At 53.5% G+C, this 17,247-nt stretch overlaps 3 protein-coding genes across 3 annotated transcripts in view; 2 read left to right on the forward strand and 1 right to left on the reverse strand.

The window, feature by feature from the left end:
- LOC140460964 (uncharacterized) overlaps positions 1 to 17,247 on the forward strand; it is a 384,505-nt gene that overhangs the window by 298,887 nt on the left and 68,371 nt on the right. The gene's annotated exons all lie outside the window — the stretch shown is intronic.
- LOC140460064 (uncharacterized) overlaps positions 1 to 17,247 on the reverse strand; it is a 507,032-nt gene that overhangs the window by 274,619 nt on the left and 215,166 nt on the right. The window lies entirely within an intron of this gene.
- LOC140460985 (uncharacterized) overlaps positions 12,733 to 17,247 on the forward strand; it is a gene marked incomplete at its 5' end in the record, with an annotated part of 64,112 nt that continues 59,597 nt past the window's right edge. Inside the window, one exon of the mRNA XM_072555751.1 lies at positions 12,733 to 13,478. Coding sequence (XP_072411852.1) covers positions 12,733 to 13,478 — 746 coding nt within the window. The remainder of the gene's footprint in view (positions 13,479 to 17,247) is intronic.

Raw genomic sequence — 17,247 nt, forward strand, 5'->3', positions numbered from 1 at the left:
CATTGCCGGGATGGGATGGATCTTTGAGAATGCTGACGGCCTTTCCTTGACAGCGGGCCTGGTAGATGGATTCTATAGATGGGAGATTGGCTTTTGTGATTGTCCGGGCCGAGAACATGTTGATGACCGCTCTCAGGCGCTTGACACTGTCCACTCGTTCCACCTCTGTGCTGTTAGTGTGTAGGGGTGCATGAGTAACATCCCGCCGAAAGTCAATAATGAGTTCCTTGGTTTTGCTAGCATTCAGAACTGTTCTCAGTGTACCATTTTTCCAGGTTTTCCACTTCCCGTCTGTAGTCTGTTTCATCGCCATCTGAGATTCATCTGGCTATGGTGGTATTAGTCTGGGTATATGCATTAGGGGGCTGAGTACGCACCCCTGAGGGGCTCCAGTGTTGAGTGTTAATGAGGATGAAATATTGTCCCCAGTCTTCACTGATTGTGGCCTGTGGGTCAGGAAACTGAGGATCCAGTTCAGAGAGTGGGGATTAGTCCAAGATCACTAAGTTTAGTAATCAGTCTCGAGGGGATCATAGTGTTGAAGGCTGAACTGTAGTCAATGAGCAGGATTCTTACATCGCTGTTCTTGGTGCCAAGGTGTTCTAGGAAGGAGTGAAGGGCAAGTGATATGGCATCTGATGTGGATCTGTTGGTCCAATAGGTAAATCCCACCTCATCACCTCAACCATGCTTTGTGCTGTTCAGGCATCACCTCCCCCCCCCCCCCCTTAAACTCAGCTATTAAAGGTAAGGGTCCCATATTGCTTTCCCAACCCCTTTACCCACCTGAAGCGGCCTGCCAGGGAACACCCTAACTGGTGGAGCCGGACCGTCTGCCAATGCTCAGGGCTGCCTGTCCCCTTTGCCAGGCAGGGCCGTAAACTTGGGGTTGCCCCCCCCACCCCCCACCCCCCCACCCTCTCTGTGGTGCAGGGGCGAAGGTAACATTGCGTTGGTGGCAGCATCCAAGCAGCGACTGGCTGCTTGCCCGGGAGTCCCTTTCATTGAGGAGAGGAATCTCTTTTTCCGCAAACCGGGAACAATGCTTCGGTACACGGTCTTTCCAGCCTCATCAGAGAGAGAGGCACAGATTGGCAGTTTATTAACTTGCTGAAGGCTGGCAGTTGTGCTCTGGGTCAGTAGCAATTATGTTGCCGACTGTTCTTTCAGACAAGCCGGTGTCTCAGGCTAGGTGCTGCTGTGTTGCTCGGTTACTTGGACCAGAACCAACGAGCACACCAAGTATTGAGCAAACTTCAGGCCCTGCAGAAGGTAGTCACAGCTAGTGCACGGCCAAAGAAAGGTCAAGGGAGATCACACTCAGCTCTTGGAGCTGGGTCACACAGAGAAAGGCCCTTCAGCCCTTCAGGTCCCTGCCAGCCGGACGGAGAGCTACAGGACGATGAGCTGATGCAGTGTGGGTAAGCTGCAGCATTCTGGACTTTGCTGGGCTGGACGGTCCCTGAAGAGACGAGAAGAAACATCTGAGAGAGACAGATTAGCTTCCCTACAGCGTGGAGACAGGCCCAATCCACACCCACCCTCTGAAGTGTAAGCCACCCAAACCCATTCCCCTCCACCTCACACTATGAGGCAATATGGCATGGTCAATCCACCCTGACCTGCACATCTTCTGACTGTGAGAGGAAACCGGAGCACCCGGAGGAAACCCACACAGACATGGGGAGAATGTGCAAACTCCACACAGACAGTCACCCAAGGCGGGAATTGAACCCTGGTCTCTGGAACTGTGAGGCAGCAGTGCTAACCGCTGTGCCACCCATCTCTGGGACACCTGCACCAACCAACCCCACCACCCCGTGGCTGAACACTTCAACTCCCCCCCAACCCACTCCGCCGAGGTCCTGGGCCTCCTCCATCACCAAACCCTAACCACCCGACGCCTGGAGGAAGGACGCCTCACCTTCTGCCTCAGGACCCTGCAATCACACAGGATCAATGTGGATATCACCAGTTTCCTCATCTCCCCTCCCCCCACCTTATCCCAGTCATAGAGATGTACAGTACGGAAACAGACCCTTCGGTCCAACCCGTCCCTGCCGACCAGATATCCCAAACCAACCTAGTCCCACCTGCCAGCACCCGGCCCATATCCCTCCAAACCCTTCCTATTCATATACCCATCCAAATGCCTTTTAAATGTTGCAATTGTACCAGCCTCCACCACTTCCTCTGGCAGCTCATTCCATACCCAAGCCTCCAACTCGGCACTGCCTTCCTGACCTATCTATCGTCTTACCTATCTATCCGCCCCACCCTCCTCTCGGACCAATCACCTCAATCATTGCATTCTCAGCTACCTTCCCCCTCCCCCTTCCCATTTATCTCTCAGCCCACCCAACCCCCAAGCCTCATTCCTTGATGAAGGGCTTATACCCGACACGTCGGTTCTCCTGCTCCTCGGATGCTGCCTGACCTGCTGTGCTTTTCCAGCACCACACACTCTCGACTCTAATCGCCAGCATCTGCTGTTCCTCACTGTCTCCGCAGGTACAGATTGGTAAAAATATGGGTATGGTGGGACTGGCTGTGTCCCCCATTGGCTAATGAAATATAGAATCCCTACAGTGAGGAAGCAGGCCATTCAGCCCATCAAGGCCACCCTGGCCCTCTGAAGAGCATCTCACCCAGACTCCCTCCTACCTTATTGCATGGCCAATCCACTGTAACCTGCACATCCCTGGGCACTATGGGTAATTTACCCATAGTGCCCAGGGATGTGCAGGTTAGGGTGGATTGGCCATGCTAAATTACCCATAGTGTCCAGGGATGTGCAGGTTAGGGTGGATTGGCCATGCCAAAATACCCATAGTGCCCAGGGATGTGCAGGTTAGGATGGATTGGCCATGCTAAATTACCCATAGTGCCCAGGGATGTGCAGGTTAGGATGGATTGGCCATGCTAAATTACCCATAGTGCCCAGGGATGTGCAGGTTAGGATGGATTGGCCATGCTAAATTACCCATAGTGTCCAGGGATGTGCAGGTTAGGGTGGATTGGCCATGCTAAATTACCCATAGTGCCCAGGGATGTGCAGGTTAGGGTGGATTGGCCATGCTAAATTACCCAGAGGGCCCGGGGATGTGTAGGTGTGGTGCATTAATTAGTCTGGGGAAAATGTAGATTAAGAGGGGTAGGTGAATGGGTCTGGACTTGTTGGGCTGAATGGCCTGTTTCCACACTGTAGAGATTCGCTGAAAGTCCAGTCAGCAGATTAGGTGCAGCATACAAGATGAATTTAACTGGCCAAATGAAATCCCCCCCACCCACCACACGCAGCTCACAGTGGGACGTCAGAGCATAGTCCCATTCCTGAAAGTAAAAGCCAATTTGTAGTGACTGTCCCAGACACCATTGGAAACCAACAGTGCAATGAGATATTTTGAACAGACCGGGACCTCTGATTGAATAGGGAGGAGGACTTCCTGCACAACACAGCCGCAGCTTGGCATGAGCTCACGGGAAACGAGAATTAACTTCCAACCGCCAACTTACCAGCGAATGGTTGAGTTGTTGGGAACAGGTACGTTTCTCAAAGGTGTGAAGCCCACCAGAGGTGACCAGCAAGAATACGTTTTCACCGAGAGAGACGGGACCCTGTAGAATCCCTTGGCACAGGAAGTGGCTGATGCCCAAGCACTGAATGCTTCCAAGGAGTTTGAGGTTGAGTCGTACAGCACAAAAACAAACCCTTCAGACCAACCAGTCCACGCTGACCATAAATAAACTACTCCAACCTGCCTGCTCCTGGTCCATGTCCCTCCAAACATTCCTTATTCATGTACTTATCCAAATGGCTTTTAAACATTCCAACTGCACCTGCGTCCACCACTTCCTCTGGACATTCATGCCACACACGAACCACCCCTCTGTGCAAAGAAAGTTGCCCCTCGTGCCTTTTTTAAAGCTCTCTCCTCTCACCGAAAAATATGTCCCCCTTCTGTTGAAATCCCCAACTCTACGGAAAAAGCACCTGCTATTCACCTTACCTGTATCCCTCATGAGTTTATAAACCTCTACCCCTCAACTTCCTACATTTCAGTCAAAAACGTTCCAGCCTCTCCTCCGAAATCCAACCCTTCCTTCCCAGCAACGTCCCGGGAAAACTTCCGAACCCTCTCCAGTTTAACAATATCCTTCCTGTAACAGGGTGACCAGAACTGGACCCAGTATTCTAGATGAGGTCTCACCACTGTCCCGTACAGCCTGGGGTGACCCTGTGCGTGTGGAGTTTGCACATTCTCCCCGTGTCTGTGTAGGGTTCCTCCGGGTGCTCCGGTTTCCTCCCACAATCCAAAGAAGTGCAGGTTAGGGTGGATTGGCCATGCTAAATTCCCCATAATGCCCAGGGATGAGCAGGTCAGGGTGGATTGGCCATGCTAAATTCCCCATAATGCCCAGGGATGTGCAGGTCAGGGTGAATTGGCCATGTTAAATTCCCCATAATGCCCAGGGATGTGCAGGTCAGGGTGGATTGGCCATGCTAAATTCCCCATAATGCCCAGGGATGTGCAGGTCAGGGTGGATTGGCCATGCTAAATTCCCCATAGTGCCCAGGGATGTGCAGGACAGGCTAGATTGGCCATGCTAAATTCCCCATAATGCCCAGGGATGTGCAGGTCAGGTTGGATTGGCCACGCTAAATTACCCATAGTGCCCAGGGATGAGGAGGTCAGGTTGGATTGGCCATGCTAAATTACCCATAATGCCCAGGAATGAGCAGGTCAGGGTGGATTGGCCATGCTAAATTGCCCGTCGTGTTAGATGCATTAGTCAGGGGTAAATATAGGGTAGGGGAATGGGTCTTGGGTGGGTTACTCTTCGGAGGGTCGGTGTGGACTTGTTGGGCCGAAGGGCCTGTTTCCCACACTGTAGAGAATCTTATCTAGTCAAACCTAATGTCCTAATTCTTATTCTCAAAGGTCTGAGCAATAAAGACAAGTGTGCTAAACACCTTCTTAACCCCCCCCCCCTGTCTGTAATGTGATGCCAATTTCAAAGAATTATGGAACATCAAACTGCACAGCGCAGCAATTGGCCCTTTGGATGTGCCGAATATGACACCACATTAAACTAATCACTTCCGCCTGCCCTTGGTGCATATCCCTTCATTCCTTGCAAATTCATGTGCTTTATCTAAAAGCCCCTTAAATGCCCCCATCATATCTGCTCCTACCTCCAGCTCTGGCAGTGTGTTCCAGACTCATGCCACACTGTGTTAAAAAAAAAACCCTGCCCCTGCCATCTCCTTTGAACATTCCCTCCACCTCACCTTAAACGCTTGCCCCCCACCCCTCCCTCAGTATTAAACATTTCAACTCTTGAGGGGGAAAAAGATTCTGACCGTCAACCCTATCTGTGCATCTCATAATTTTATCGACCTCTATCAAGTCTGCCCTCAGTCAACGCCATTCTGGAGAAGATCGTCTTGAGTTTTTCCAGCCTCTCCTTATAGCTCTTACCCTCTAATCCAGGCAGCATCTTCTTCTGCACCCTCTCCAAAACCAGCACAACCTTCCTTAACTGTGGCTCAAAGTCTTATAAAGCTGCAACATGACATCCTGAACCTTCAACTCCCCGATCAGTAAAGGCAAGCAAGACATACATCTTCCTTACCACCCTACCGACTGGAGTGGTGACTTTCAGAGAGCTATGGACTTGGACCCCAAGATCCCTCTGCACATCAATGCTGTTCAGGATCCTTATGTAAACTGAATTACCTCAAGTATGTACCTGAACCCCTAGTCTCTCTCTGTTTGACAACATTACCCAGGGAGGGTGGGTCAGCAAATGGAGTGGGTCAAAGCATATTCAGGGTTAGAGTCTGAAGACTTAACACTGAGCGGTCCCCCCCCCCCCTCCCCCCCATAAGATATAGGAGCAGAATGAGGTCATTCGGCCCATCAAATCTGCTCCTCCATGGCTCGTGCTCCTCACCCCTATTTTCCTACCTTCTCCCCATAACCCTTCACCAATTCAAAATCTAACTTCCTTCCTTAAATTTACTCACTGTCCCAGCATCCCACAGATTCGCATCCCTTCGGGAGAAGCAGTTTCTCCTCACCTCTGTTTTCAATTTGCTCCCCCTTATCCTGATCGCTCGCCCTGGAATTCCTCACAACAGGAAGCTTCCGGTCCACGTCTACACCTTTTATCATCTGGAACGCCTCAATTTGATCTGCCCTCGCCCTTCGAAATTCCAGAGGGTATCGGCCGAAACGTTTCAATCTCTCTCTCCTCATATGACAAACCCCCTCATCTCTGGGACCAATCGAGTGAATTTCCTGGGAACTGCCTCCAATGTCACTATATCTTTCCTCAAATAAGGGGATCAAAGCTGCGCACAATACTCCAGGTGCGGTCTCACCAATGCCTTGTAAAGTTGCAACAATCCTTCCTGACCTGTATGTTCCTTACCTTTTGCCAGGGTGGCACAGTGGTTAGCACTGATGCCTCACAGCACCAGGGTCGGGTGCGTGTCTGCGTGGGTTTCCTCCGGGTGCTCCGGTTTCCTCCCACAGTCCAAAGATGTGCAGGTCAGGGTGAATTGGCCGTGCTAAATTGCCCATAGTGTTAGGTGCATTAGTCAGAGGGAAATGGGTCTGGATGCGTTACTCTTTGGAGGGTCGGTGTGGACTGGTTGGGCCGAAGGGCCTGTTCCCACACTGTAGGGAATCTAATCTTATAAAACCCATTCCCATTATTATCTGCTATACCTGCACGCGAGTTTTCCATGACTCATGAACAAGGATACCCAGATCCCTCTGCACCAGAGCGCCCCGAAGTCTCTCCCCGTTCGGATAATACGTCGCCTTCCCATTTTTCCGACCAAACTGCAAGGTGGCAGGGGTGGATCTCAAACGTAGGGATACAGTTTCAGGGGAATAAAAGGGATAATCATCTTGGACTGAGATGAGGGGAACTGTCTTCCTTCGGGGAGGGTGCTGAATCTTTGCAAATCCCTGTCCATCCGCTTCCCTGATGTCCGTGCGGGAGGGAAATCCATTGTCTTCACCAGGTCTGGCCTCTGAAATAGGCCAGCAAGACACGAAGCTGTGTCAATCCACTCCAAAAACCAGGAACTGGATGCACTGCAGCCCTTCATGAAGGCAGCTTCACCACCTCCCCATATTCCCTGGAGGCAATTAGGAACGGGTCATAAACGCTGGTGTTCACCAGCAACGCACACCCCACAAAACAATCCAAAACAGCAATGTACATACACATTCCACCTGCATCGTCCCACTCTGTAATCTGAACACACAGACACACCCCCACACCCACATACCCACCCTTCACACACACACCCACCACACAATCCCCCCCCACACACATAACACACCCACACACCCCCACCCTACAGACACACCCACACACACACCCACCCTACACACACACACCCATACAGACCCACACACCCCCCCTACACACAGACACTCCCCCCACACACACAGCCACACACCCATACAGACACACACCCACAGACACACACCCATACAGAGACACACACATAAACACACTCCCCACAGACACACACACCCCGCACAGACACACACACGCCCCAGACCCACACACACCCAACCCCACACAGACATACACACCCCCACACACAAACACACACACAGCCCCACACCCACACACCCCCCCACCCACACACACCCCCACCCACACACCTCGCACACACCCCCACCCACACACCCTCTGGGTTAGGGTGGATTCCACGCTAAATTACCCATAGTGTCACAGGGATGTGTAGGTTAGGTGCATTAGTCAGGGGTAAATGTAGAGTAATAGGGTAGGGGAATGGGCCTGGGTGGGTTACTCTTCAGAGGGCCGGTGTGGACTGGTTGGGCCAAAGGGCCTGTTTCCACACTATGGGGATTCTAGTGAGCAATGGTGGAGTGTTTACTGTTTCGGATGTTTACAGTTTAACAGTCGAAGTGGGATGGACACACCGATTAAGTCTTGCACTTTGAAAGTGGGTGTGGGGGGGGGGGGGGGGGGGGGGTGCAGACCTAACCTCCCCTCCCCTGGGAGGTGGTGGAGTCAGCGAGGATGAATCAAAGACCCGTCGGCCGTGGCTTTGTTGGAGAGATGGTGTCCGACAGAGCTGACCAGGGGTGACCGAGGCGTGTGGAAGAGGACGGTTTTCCTACTCCTCGGATGCTGCCTGACCTGCTGTTGCTTCGCCAGCACCAATCTGATCTGGAGTCTAATCTCCAGCATCTGCAAGTCCCCCACTTCCACCTTGTGTGCCTTAATGATCCAAGCGTGGATAACACAAGGCATGGGCAGGAAGCTGACAGATAGATGGTAAAGAGCAAGGAAAGTCCGAGACTGTGGGACAGTATAGATGGGCCGAACAGTGGCAAATGGAATTTAATCCTGTGAAGTGATTAATTTAAGAGTCGTACAGATGTACAGCACAGAAACAGACCCTTCGGTCCAACCCGTCCATGCCGACCAGATATCCCAACCCAATCTAGTCCCACCTGCCAGCACCCGGCCCATATCCCTCCAAACCCTTCCTATTCATATCCCTATCCAAATGGCTCTTAAATGCTGTAATTGTACCTGCCTCCACCACAGCCTCTGGCAGCTCATTCCATACCCGTACCACCCTCTGTGTGAAACAGTTGCCCGTTAGGTCCCTTTTATATCTTTCACCCCTCACCTTAAACCTATTCCCTCCCTAGTCTTGCACTCCCCTACCCGGGGGGGGAAAAACACTTTTGCTGTTCACCCTATCCACGCCCCCTCATGATTTTATAACCCTCAGCCTCCGACGCTCCAGGGAAAACAGCCCCAGCCTATTCAGCCTTCTCCCTACAGCTCAAACCCTCCAACCCCTGGCAACCTCCTTGTAAATCGTTTGTGCCTTGAGAGACTTGAATAGGTTCGCACCCCTGTGGGCTGTGGGTGCCCGATGATCCCCCTCTGATGCGCTGGCCTCTTCTGGACCAGGACCCCAGTTAGTTTCTCTTCAGGACCACATCCTAGTGTCTGACACTTCAACATATGTTCAGTGCAAATGTTCTCTGCCACCGTCTAAAGTATTGACAAGCCCTGAGGGGAGAGGAAGAAACTGGAGCCAAGTTTTAATGAGGGTCAGAGAGATGTACAGCACTGAAACAGACCCTTCGGTCCAACTCTTCCATTCCGACCAGATATCCTAATCTAATCTAGTTCCATTTGCCAACACCCGGCCCATATCCCTCCAAACCCTTCCTATTCATATACCCATCCAAATGCCTTTTAAATGTTGCAATTGTACCAGCCTCCACCACTTCCTCTGGCAGCTCATTCCATACCCGTACCACCCTCTGCGTGAAAAAGTTGCCCCTTTAAACCTTTGCCCTCTCACCGTAAACTTGTGCCCTCTAGTTCTGGACTCCCCCACCCCAGGGAAAAGACCTTATGCACTGACCCTGTCTAGACCCCCCTTGAGATTATAAACCTCTCTAAGGTCACCCCTCAGCCTCCGATGTTCCAGGGGAAAGCAGCCCCAGCCAACAATTCAAACCTTCCAACCTTGGCAACATTCTTAAAGTAGATTTATTCACACAGGCAAACACGACAGGTATATACGTCTTGCGTCCACACCATTTGTCAGTCAGTGTCCCTCTGCGTGCAGTCAATGAACCATCCAATCCGTGCCCTCGCCGACGTATATAAATAATTTAAGTTGAGACAGTTATGATCCACAATCCGGACATCTCTAAAAAAATAAAAAAGGGTCTCTACTCGGTGTGACTGCCCTGGTGTCTCAGCAGAGTGGACGACTCGGTGAATCCCTTCCCGCACACAGAGCAGGTGTACGGCCTCTCCCCGGTGTGAATGCGGCGGTGCTTTCGGAGGTTGGAGGACTCGGTGAATCCCTTCCCGCACAAGCAGCAGGTGAAGGGCCGCTCCCCGGTGTGGACCCGCCGGTGAGACAGCAGACTGGTCGAGCGAGTGAAGCCCTTCCCGCAGACGGGGCAGCTGAAGGGCCGCTCCCCGGTGTGGGCCATCTGGTGCCGCAGCAGGCTGGATAGCTGGGTGAAGCCCTTGCCGCACTCGGGGCAGGCGAACGGCCGCTCCCGAGTGTGAACCCGCCGGTGGGTCAGGAGGTGGGACGACTGAGAGAAGCCCTTCCCGCACTCGGAGCAGACGAACGGCCGCTCGCCGGTGTGGACCTGCCGGTGCCGGAGCAGGTTGCACGATTCAGTGAAGCCCTTCCCGCACTCGGAGCAGATGAAGGGCCTCTCCCCGGTGTGGCTGCGCCGGTGAATCTCCAGTTCCGAAGGGACTTTGAACCCCTTCCCACAGTCCCCACATTTCCACGGTTTCTCCATGTTGCCCTCGTGTCTGTCCAGGTCCGACAGCCCAGTTGGAACTGCACCCACCCCAGAACTCTTCCACGGTTTCCCTGTATTGAACGGGGAGATGTTTCTTCAGGCTTTGTAAGTGGTTATCGCCCCTTTATCCTCACTTGACTTTGATGTCTCGGGACATTTCCAGCCTTGCTGTAGCTTTCAAGGTAGATTGGACAGACGAAGATTTCTCCATCAAGATTCAACGATAACCAGTCTTGATGAATCGAGTGACTCTTTCCGATCCTCATTTGGTGTTTGCTTTGGAGATTTGTGTGCGCAAGCCCTGTAAAAGGAGATTCCAAAAAGGCATTGCTGTCAGTACAAGACAGATATTCAGAACAGACGATTCTGTGCAAAGTTCTTTCCTCTTTTATCCCCTAAAAGCTGCAAGCCTCCAGCACAAGCATCTTCCTTCCATTCTGACCGTCCCGTCCTGCATACCTCATTCCTGATGACGGGCTCGTGCCCGAAACATCGACCCTCCTGCTCCTCAGATGTCGCCTGGCCTGCTGTGCTCCCTCCAGCGCCGCAATCTCGACTCCGATCTCCGGCGCTTTCCTCACTTTCGCCCTGTGCCGAACATTGGTCCAGCCCGAAGGAGAACGGGGAGACACTGCAAAGTCTCCATCCCACATGCCCTCCTCCAATTCTCCCTCTGCGGTTTCTAATATTCGCAACACCCCCCCCCCCTCCAACACCAGTCTCCTGAAGTGTCTGATTCACTCAGAGCTGTATACCCCTATCCCACACACTTATCCCTCTGTCCCCACTCTGCTGCATCTAATATCCCCTTCTCCTTCAGGGTCTGGTTGACAAACCCCCACCCCCACACTCACCTCTCTTCCTGTCCTGGACATAGGAATCAAGGGGTGTTTTACTTAGAGGTTGTGGGCTGGGGAAGGGAGGTCCAGTGAGTGCAAAGGCAAAATCAGACGCTGTGCTTTTGTCTGAACTTGGAGGAAATGATTTTGCAAAGTGACCTCCTTTTGCATCCCCCTGACCCCCTTCTCCTTCTTCTCCAACACTCTCAGAGCTGGAGGGCAGCGCAGGCGCAGTGTGGGCCCACCGTCCAGAGCAGGCGCAGTCCCGAGCGCCGCGGCTGGGGAGGAGCAACCCCTTCCCTCCCTCCCTCCCCAAGGAGGGGGCGGGGCTCTGGCCCGAGCCGCCAGCCGGTTACCCTGGAAACCTTTGTCTCGGCGAGCCTGGCCCGGAGGGGGGGGTGGGGAGATAAAGCTGGGGGGCGAGGCCTGCCGTGCCCGTGCGCCTTGGAACCCGAGACGTCACAATCGGTCACCGCGATCCCGATTGGCCCCTCTCCCGGGCCCGTCATGTGGAGACGGAGCAATGCGGAGCCCTGGAGGACCGGAAGGAGTTCGGTCCTCCTGCCAATCAGCGCCTCCTCCATTGTCTGAATGCGGAAGTTGGACCATGAGCTTCTGAAGTTGCTGCTGCTCCTCTCTCTCTCTCTCTGAATGAAGATTGAGCTTGAGCCCAGACTGCAACTTCCTCCCTCTGTCTGTGAGTACAACACCCTCTCTTTCATTACTCTGGGCACCAGTTTGCTGAGTTGAAGGGAAAGGAGGTGATTCCAGGGAGGGGGCAGATTCTGGAAGCAGGGAAACATTTGAAACAAAAAGGGAGCAGGGGCTAGGCCGTTCAGCCCTTGGAGCCTGCCCCGCACTCCTTCCAATCACGGATGGTCATCCAACTCAATATCTTGTTCCCACTCTCTCCCCGTGCCCTCTGATCCCTTGAGCCCTAAGCACTGCACCTAACCCCTTGGACACAGTCAGTGTTTCAAAACAGAGGATGCCGCAGGGTCACTCAATCCAACAGAAGCCTAGTATTATCAGGAAGTGGATCCACAAATAATGGAGAGAGGTTCCATAGATGCCAGAGTCTCCTGTTGTGAATTTGAGGTTCATTTCTGTTGATCAAAACTGGGAACTAGCAGTTCATCTGTTTTCAGCGCTTCTCACAATTGCCCCAGACAATTGTGTAACGCAACAGTTTAGTATTGTTTTGGTATATGATAAATATCAGCAGCCCATTTGGCCTGAAGATTCACCCGCGCCGTTAAACCCCGTTCTAACTTCTGTCGACTCCTCTTGCAGGATCTTGGAAAGAGACGATTTGTGGACGGAAATCTCGAATCAAACGGCCGCTCGCGATCCGGCTGACTCACCGGATCCGTCAGGACCTGAATACCGTCGGCCTTGGAATCTGGAAGGAGGAACGTTTGCCCCGGCTCAAAAGGTTCGGACCTTCTGTGTGACTGGACAAGCATTCCGAGTGCGCTGACTGGGAGGAGCAAACACCGGGCTGAGGAGAGGGGTTGGGGAGAGGCTTTGACTGACTGACTGGCCGTGCGAGGGTGTGCGCCCTGGAGAAGCCATGGAAGTGTGGGGACTGCGGGAAGGGGTTCCAGTGGCCGTCGGAGCTGGAGATCCACCGGCGCAGTCACACCGGGGAGAGGCCGTTCACCTGCTTCGTGTGCGAGAAGGGGTTCACAAAGTCGTCCCACCTGAAGTCCCACCAGCGGGTCCACACCGGGGAGAGGCCGTACGCCTGCTCCGAGTGCGGGAAGGCCTTCACTAAGTCGTCGAACCTGAAATCCCACCGCCGGGTCCACACCGGGGAGAGGCCGTTCTCCTGCGCCCAGTGCGGGATGGGGTTCACTCTGCTGTGCAACCTGCTGTCCCACGGGCGGGTCCACACCGGCGAGCGGCCGTTCTCCTGCACCGTCTGCGGCAAGGGCTTCACCCAGTCCTCCACCCTGCTGCGGCACCAGCGGGTCCACACCGGGGAGCGGCCCTTCGTCTGCTCCGAGTGCGGCCGGGGCTTCACTCGGTCCTCCAACCTGCTGGCCCACCGGCGGGTCCACACCGGCGAGCGGCCCTTCGTCTGCTCCGAGTGCGGCCGGGGCTTCGGCGACTCGTCCAGCCTGAGACACCACCAGGCGGTCCACACCGGGGAGTGGCCCTTCTCCTGCTCGGTCTGCGGCAAGGGCTTCACCCAGTCCTCCCACCTGCTGACCCACCGGCGGGTCCACACCGGGGAGCGGCCCTTCAGCTGCTCGGTCTGCGGCAAGAGCTTCACCCAGTCCTCCACCCTCCTGACCCACCGGCGGGTCCACACGGGCCAGAGAGGCCCCTCCTCTGCTTCGGCTGCGGGACGGGATCCCCTGGGACCCTTCGCCTGCTGAAACACCAGTGAGTTCGCCTGCTCCTGATGGGGGGGTGAGAGTCACCCTCAGATACAACCTGCTGAGACCTAGACGGGACGGTTAGAATGGCGTACCCACTCGCTCGCCTTCATTGCGAACACTTCTCGAGTATGGGAGGCAGGGGGGTGGGGGGGTGCAGGACGTTGGTGAGGCCGCTTCTGGAATACGGTCTCCAATCTTGGTTGCCCCCCTGTTACAGGGGCAGCACGGTGGCTCGGTGGTTAGCGCCGCTGCCTCGCAGCGTCAGGGACCCCCAGGCTCGATTCTGGCCTCTGTGCAAACGCCACACACAGGCAGTCTCCCCCCCGCCCCCCGTGTCTGCGTGGGTTTCCTCCGGGTGCTCCCACAGTCCAAAGATGTGCAGGTCAGGGTGGATTGGCCACGCTAAATTACCCAGAGTGCCCAGGGATGTGCAGGTTAGGTGAATTGGCCATGCTAAATTACCCATAGTGCCCAGGGATGTGCAGGTTAGGGTGGATTGGCCATGCTAAATTACCCATAGTGCCCAGGGATGTGCAGGTTAGGGTGGATTGGCCATGCTAAATTACCCATAGTGCCCAGGGATGTGCAGGTTAGGGTGGATTGGGCCGTGCTACATTACCCAGAGTGCCCAGGGATGTGCAGGTCAGGGTGGATTGGCCATGCTAAATATTCCCATAGTGCCCATGGATGTGCAGGTTAGGGTGGATTGGCCATGCTAAATTACCCATAGTGCCCAGGGATGTGCAGGTTCGGGTGGATTGGCCATGCTAAATTACGCATAGTGCCCAGGGATGTGCAGGTTAGGGTGGATTGGCCATGCTAAATATTCCCATAGTGCCCATGGATGTGCAGGTTAGGGTGGATTGGCCATGCTAAATTACCCATAGTGCCCAGGGATGTGCAGGTTCGGGTGGATTGGCCATGCTAAATTACCCATAGTGTCCAGGAATGTGCAAGTTCGGATGGATTGGCCTTCCTAATTTATCCATAGTATCCAGGGATATGCACGTTAGGGTGGATGGTGTGTGCTAACATATCCCAATGTGCCCAGGATACACAGGTTAGGGTGGATTGGCCATGCTAAGTTACCCATAGTGCCCAGGGATGTGCAGGTTAGGGTGGATTGGCCATGCTAAGTTACCCATAGTGCCCAGGGATGTGCAGGTTAGGGTGGATTGGCCATGCTAAGTTACCCATAGTGCCCAGGGATGTGCAGGTTAGGGTGGATTGGCCATGCTAAGTTACCCATAGTGCCCAGGGATATGCAGGTTAGGGTGGATTGGCCATGCTAAGTTACCCATAGTGCCCAGTGATGTGCAGGTTAGGGTGGATTGGCCATGCTAATGTACCCATAGTGCCCCGGGATGTCTAGGTTAGGGTGGATTGGCCATGCTAAATGAACAAGAACTGCCTTTGCTGAACGAGCAGTAACCCTGATTCCTGTCCCCAGTGTGCTGCCAGATACATTCAGCCTTTATTGTTTCAGTTTCATTGGGAGTGTTTGATGGGGTGGGGGGACAGTGGGAGGGAGCTTTACTCTGTATCTAACCCCATGCTGTACCTGTCCTGGGAGTGTTTGATGGGGTGGGAAGGACAGTGTAGAGGAAGCTTTACCCTGTATCTAACCCCGTGCTGTCCCTGTGCTGGGAGTGTTTGACCGTGGCTTTACTTTCAATTTAAGAGTGGCGAAAGCTTTATTTTCAATATAATACGGTAGAGGGAGCCTTCCTCTGTAACTCCCCTCAATGGGGTTACATACATAATAAACCCCTTCTCCACTCACCTAGCATAGTACTGTGTGAGGAGCCTTGGGAGTGTCTGCAGGATGGTACATGGTGCCGCTCCTACGAGCCAGTGATGGACGGAATGGTTGCGGTCCCAATAAATTGGGGGTTAGTTTGTCCTGGATAGTGTCGAGCATCTCGAGCGTTGTCAGAGCTGCCCCCCCCCCCCCCCCCCCCATCCGGGGCAAGTGGGGAATATTCCATCCCACTCCTGACTTGTGCCTTGGAGATGGTGGGACAGGCTGTGGGAGCTTGTCTCTGACCTGCTCAGTGTCATTAGACAGTTCGTCTCGTTCAGCCACAGCTCAATTTCCCCTCCTACCACCCCCCCCAAACCACCACCCAGGGTTTTGATGGTGGGGGGGTGGGGGGAGTGATTCAGTGACGATAACACCATCGAATGTCAAAGGGCAATGTTTCGATTGTTTCGGATTGCAGATGGTCGTTTCCCAGACGTTACTTTATCACTTTTCACCCCAAGCCGTGGGTACTGTCCGGCCTCTTGCTGCAATTCAATGTGGACTGCTTCTGTGTAGGGGATGGATTGTCTGAGGAATCGTGAATGGCGCTGAGCGTTGTTCGATCACTGGAGAACATTCCCCACTTCCCGGCAGAGTCGTAGAGCTGAAATGTGTTGCTGGAAAAGCGCAGCAGGTCAGGCAGCATCCAAGGGGGGGCAGGAGAAATCGACGTTTCGGGCATAAGCCCTGCTTCAGGAATTGGAACTGGATGCTGCGTGACCTGCTGCGCTTTTCCAGCAACACATTTTTCAGCTCTGATCTCCTGCATCTGCAGTCCTCACTTTCTCCTCAGAGTCATAGAGATGTACAGCACGGAAACAGACCCTTCGGTCCAACCCGTCCATGCCGACCAGATATCCCAACCCAATCTAGTCCCACCTGCCAGCACCCGGCCCATATCCCTCCAAACCCTTTCCTATTCATATACCCATCCAAATGCCTTTTAAATGTTGCAATTGTACCAGCCTCCTCCACATCCTCTGGCAGCTCATTCCACACACGCACCACCCTCTGTGTGAAACAGTTGCCCCTTAGGTCCCTTTTATATCTTTCCCCTCTCACCTTAAACCTATGCCCTCTAGTTCTGGACTCCCCAACCCCAGGGAAAAGACTTTGTCTATTTACCTTATCCATGTCCCTCATGATTTTATAAACCTCTATAAGGTCACCCCTCAGCCTCCGACGCTCCAGGGAAAACAGCCCCAGCCTGTTCAGCCTCTCCCTGTAGCTCAAATCCCCCAACCCTGGCAACATCCTTGTGAATCTTTTCTGAACCCTTTCAAGTTTCACAGCATCTTTCCAATAGGAAGGAGACTGGAATTGCACGCAATATTCCAACAGTGGCCTAACCAATGTCCTGTACAGCCGCAACATGACCTCCCAACTCTTGTACTCAATACTCTGACCAATAAAAGAAAGCATACCAAACACCTCCTTCACTATCCTATCTACCTGCAACTCCACTTTCAAGGAGCTATGAACCTGCACTCCAAGGTCTCTTTGTTCAGCAACACTCCCTAGGACCTTACCATTAAGTGTATAAGTCCTGGTAAGATTGATGGAGTAAGGTCATCATCTCTCTGCCTGTGTGTGTCTCTCTCTCTGCCTGTGTGTATGTGTCTCTCTCTGCCTGTGTGTGTGTGTGTCTCTCTCTCTCTCTGCCCGTGTGTGTGTGTATGTCTCTCTCTCTCTGCCTGTGTGTCTCTCTCTCTGTCTGTGCGTGTGTGTGTGTCTCTCTCTCTCTGCCTGTGTATGTGCCTCTCTCCCTGCCTGTGTGTTTTTGCCTGGCTCTGTGTCTGTGTGTGTTTTTTCTGAGGGAGTTAGTGTTTAATCTCTTGCAATTTGTGTTCATGGTTGGC

The sequence above is a fragment of the Chiloscyllium punctatum genome, chromosome 36 (assembly GCF_047496795.1).
Source record: "Chiloscyllium punctatum isolate Juve2018m chromosome 36, sChiPun1.3, whole genome shotgun sequence".
NCBI classification, from domain to species: domain Eukaryota; kingdom Metazoa; phylum Chordata; class Chondrichthyes; order Orectolobiformes; family Hemiscylliidae; genus Chiloscyllium; species Chiloscyllium punctatum.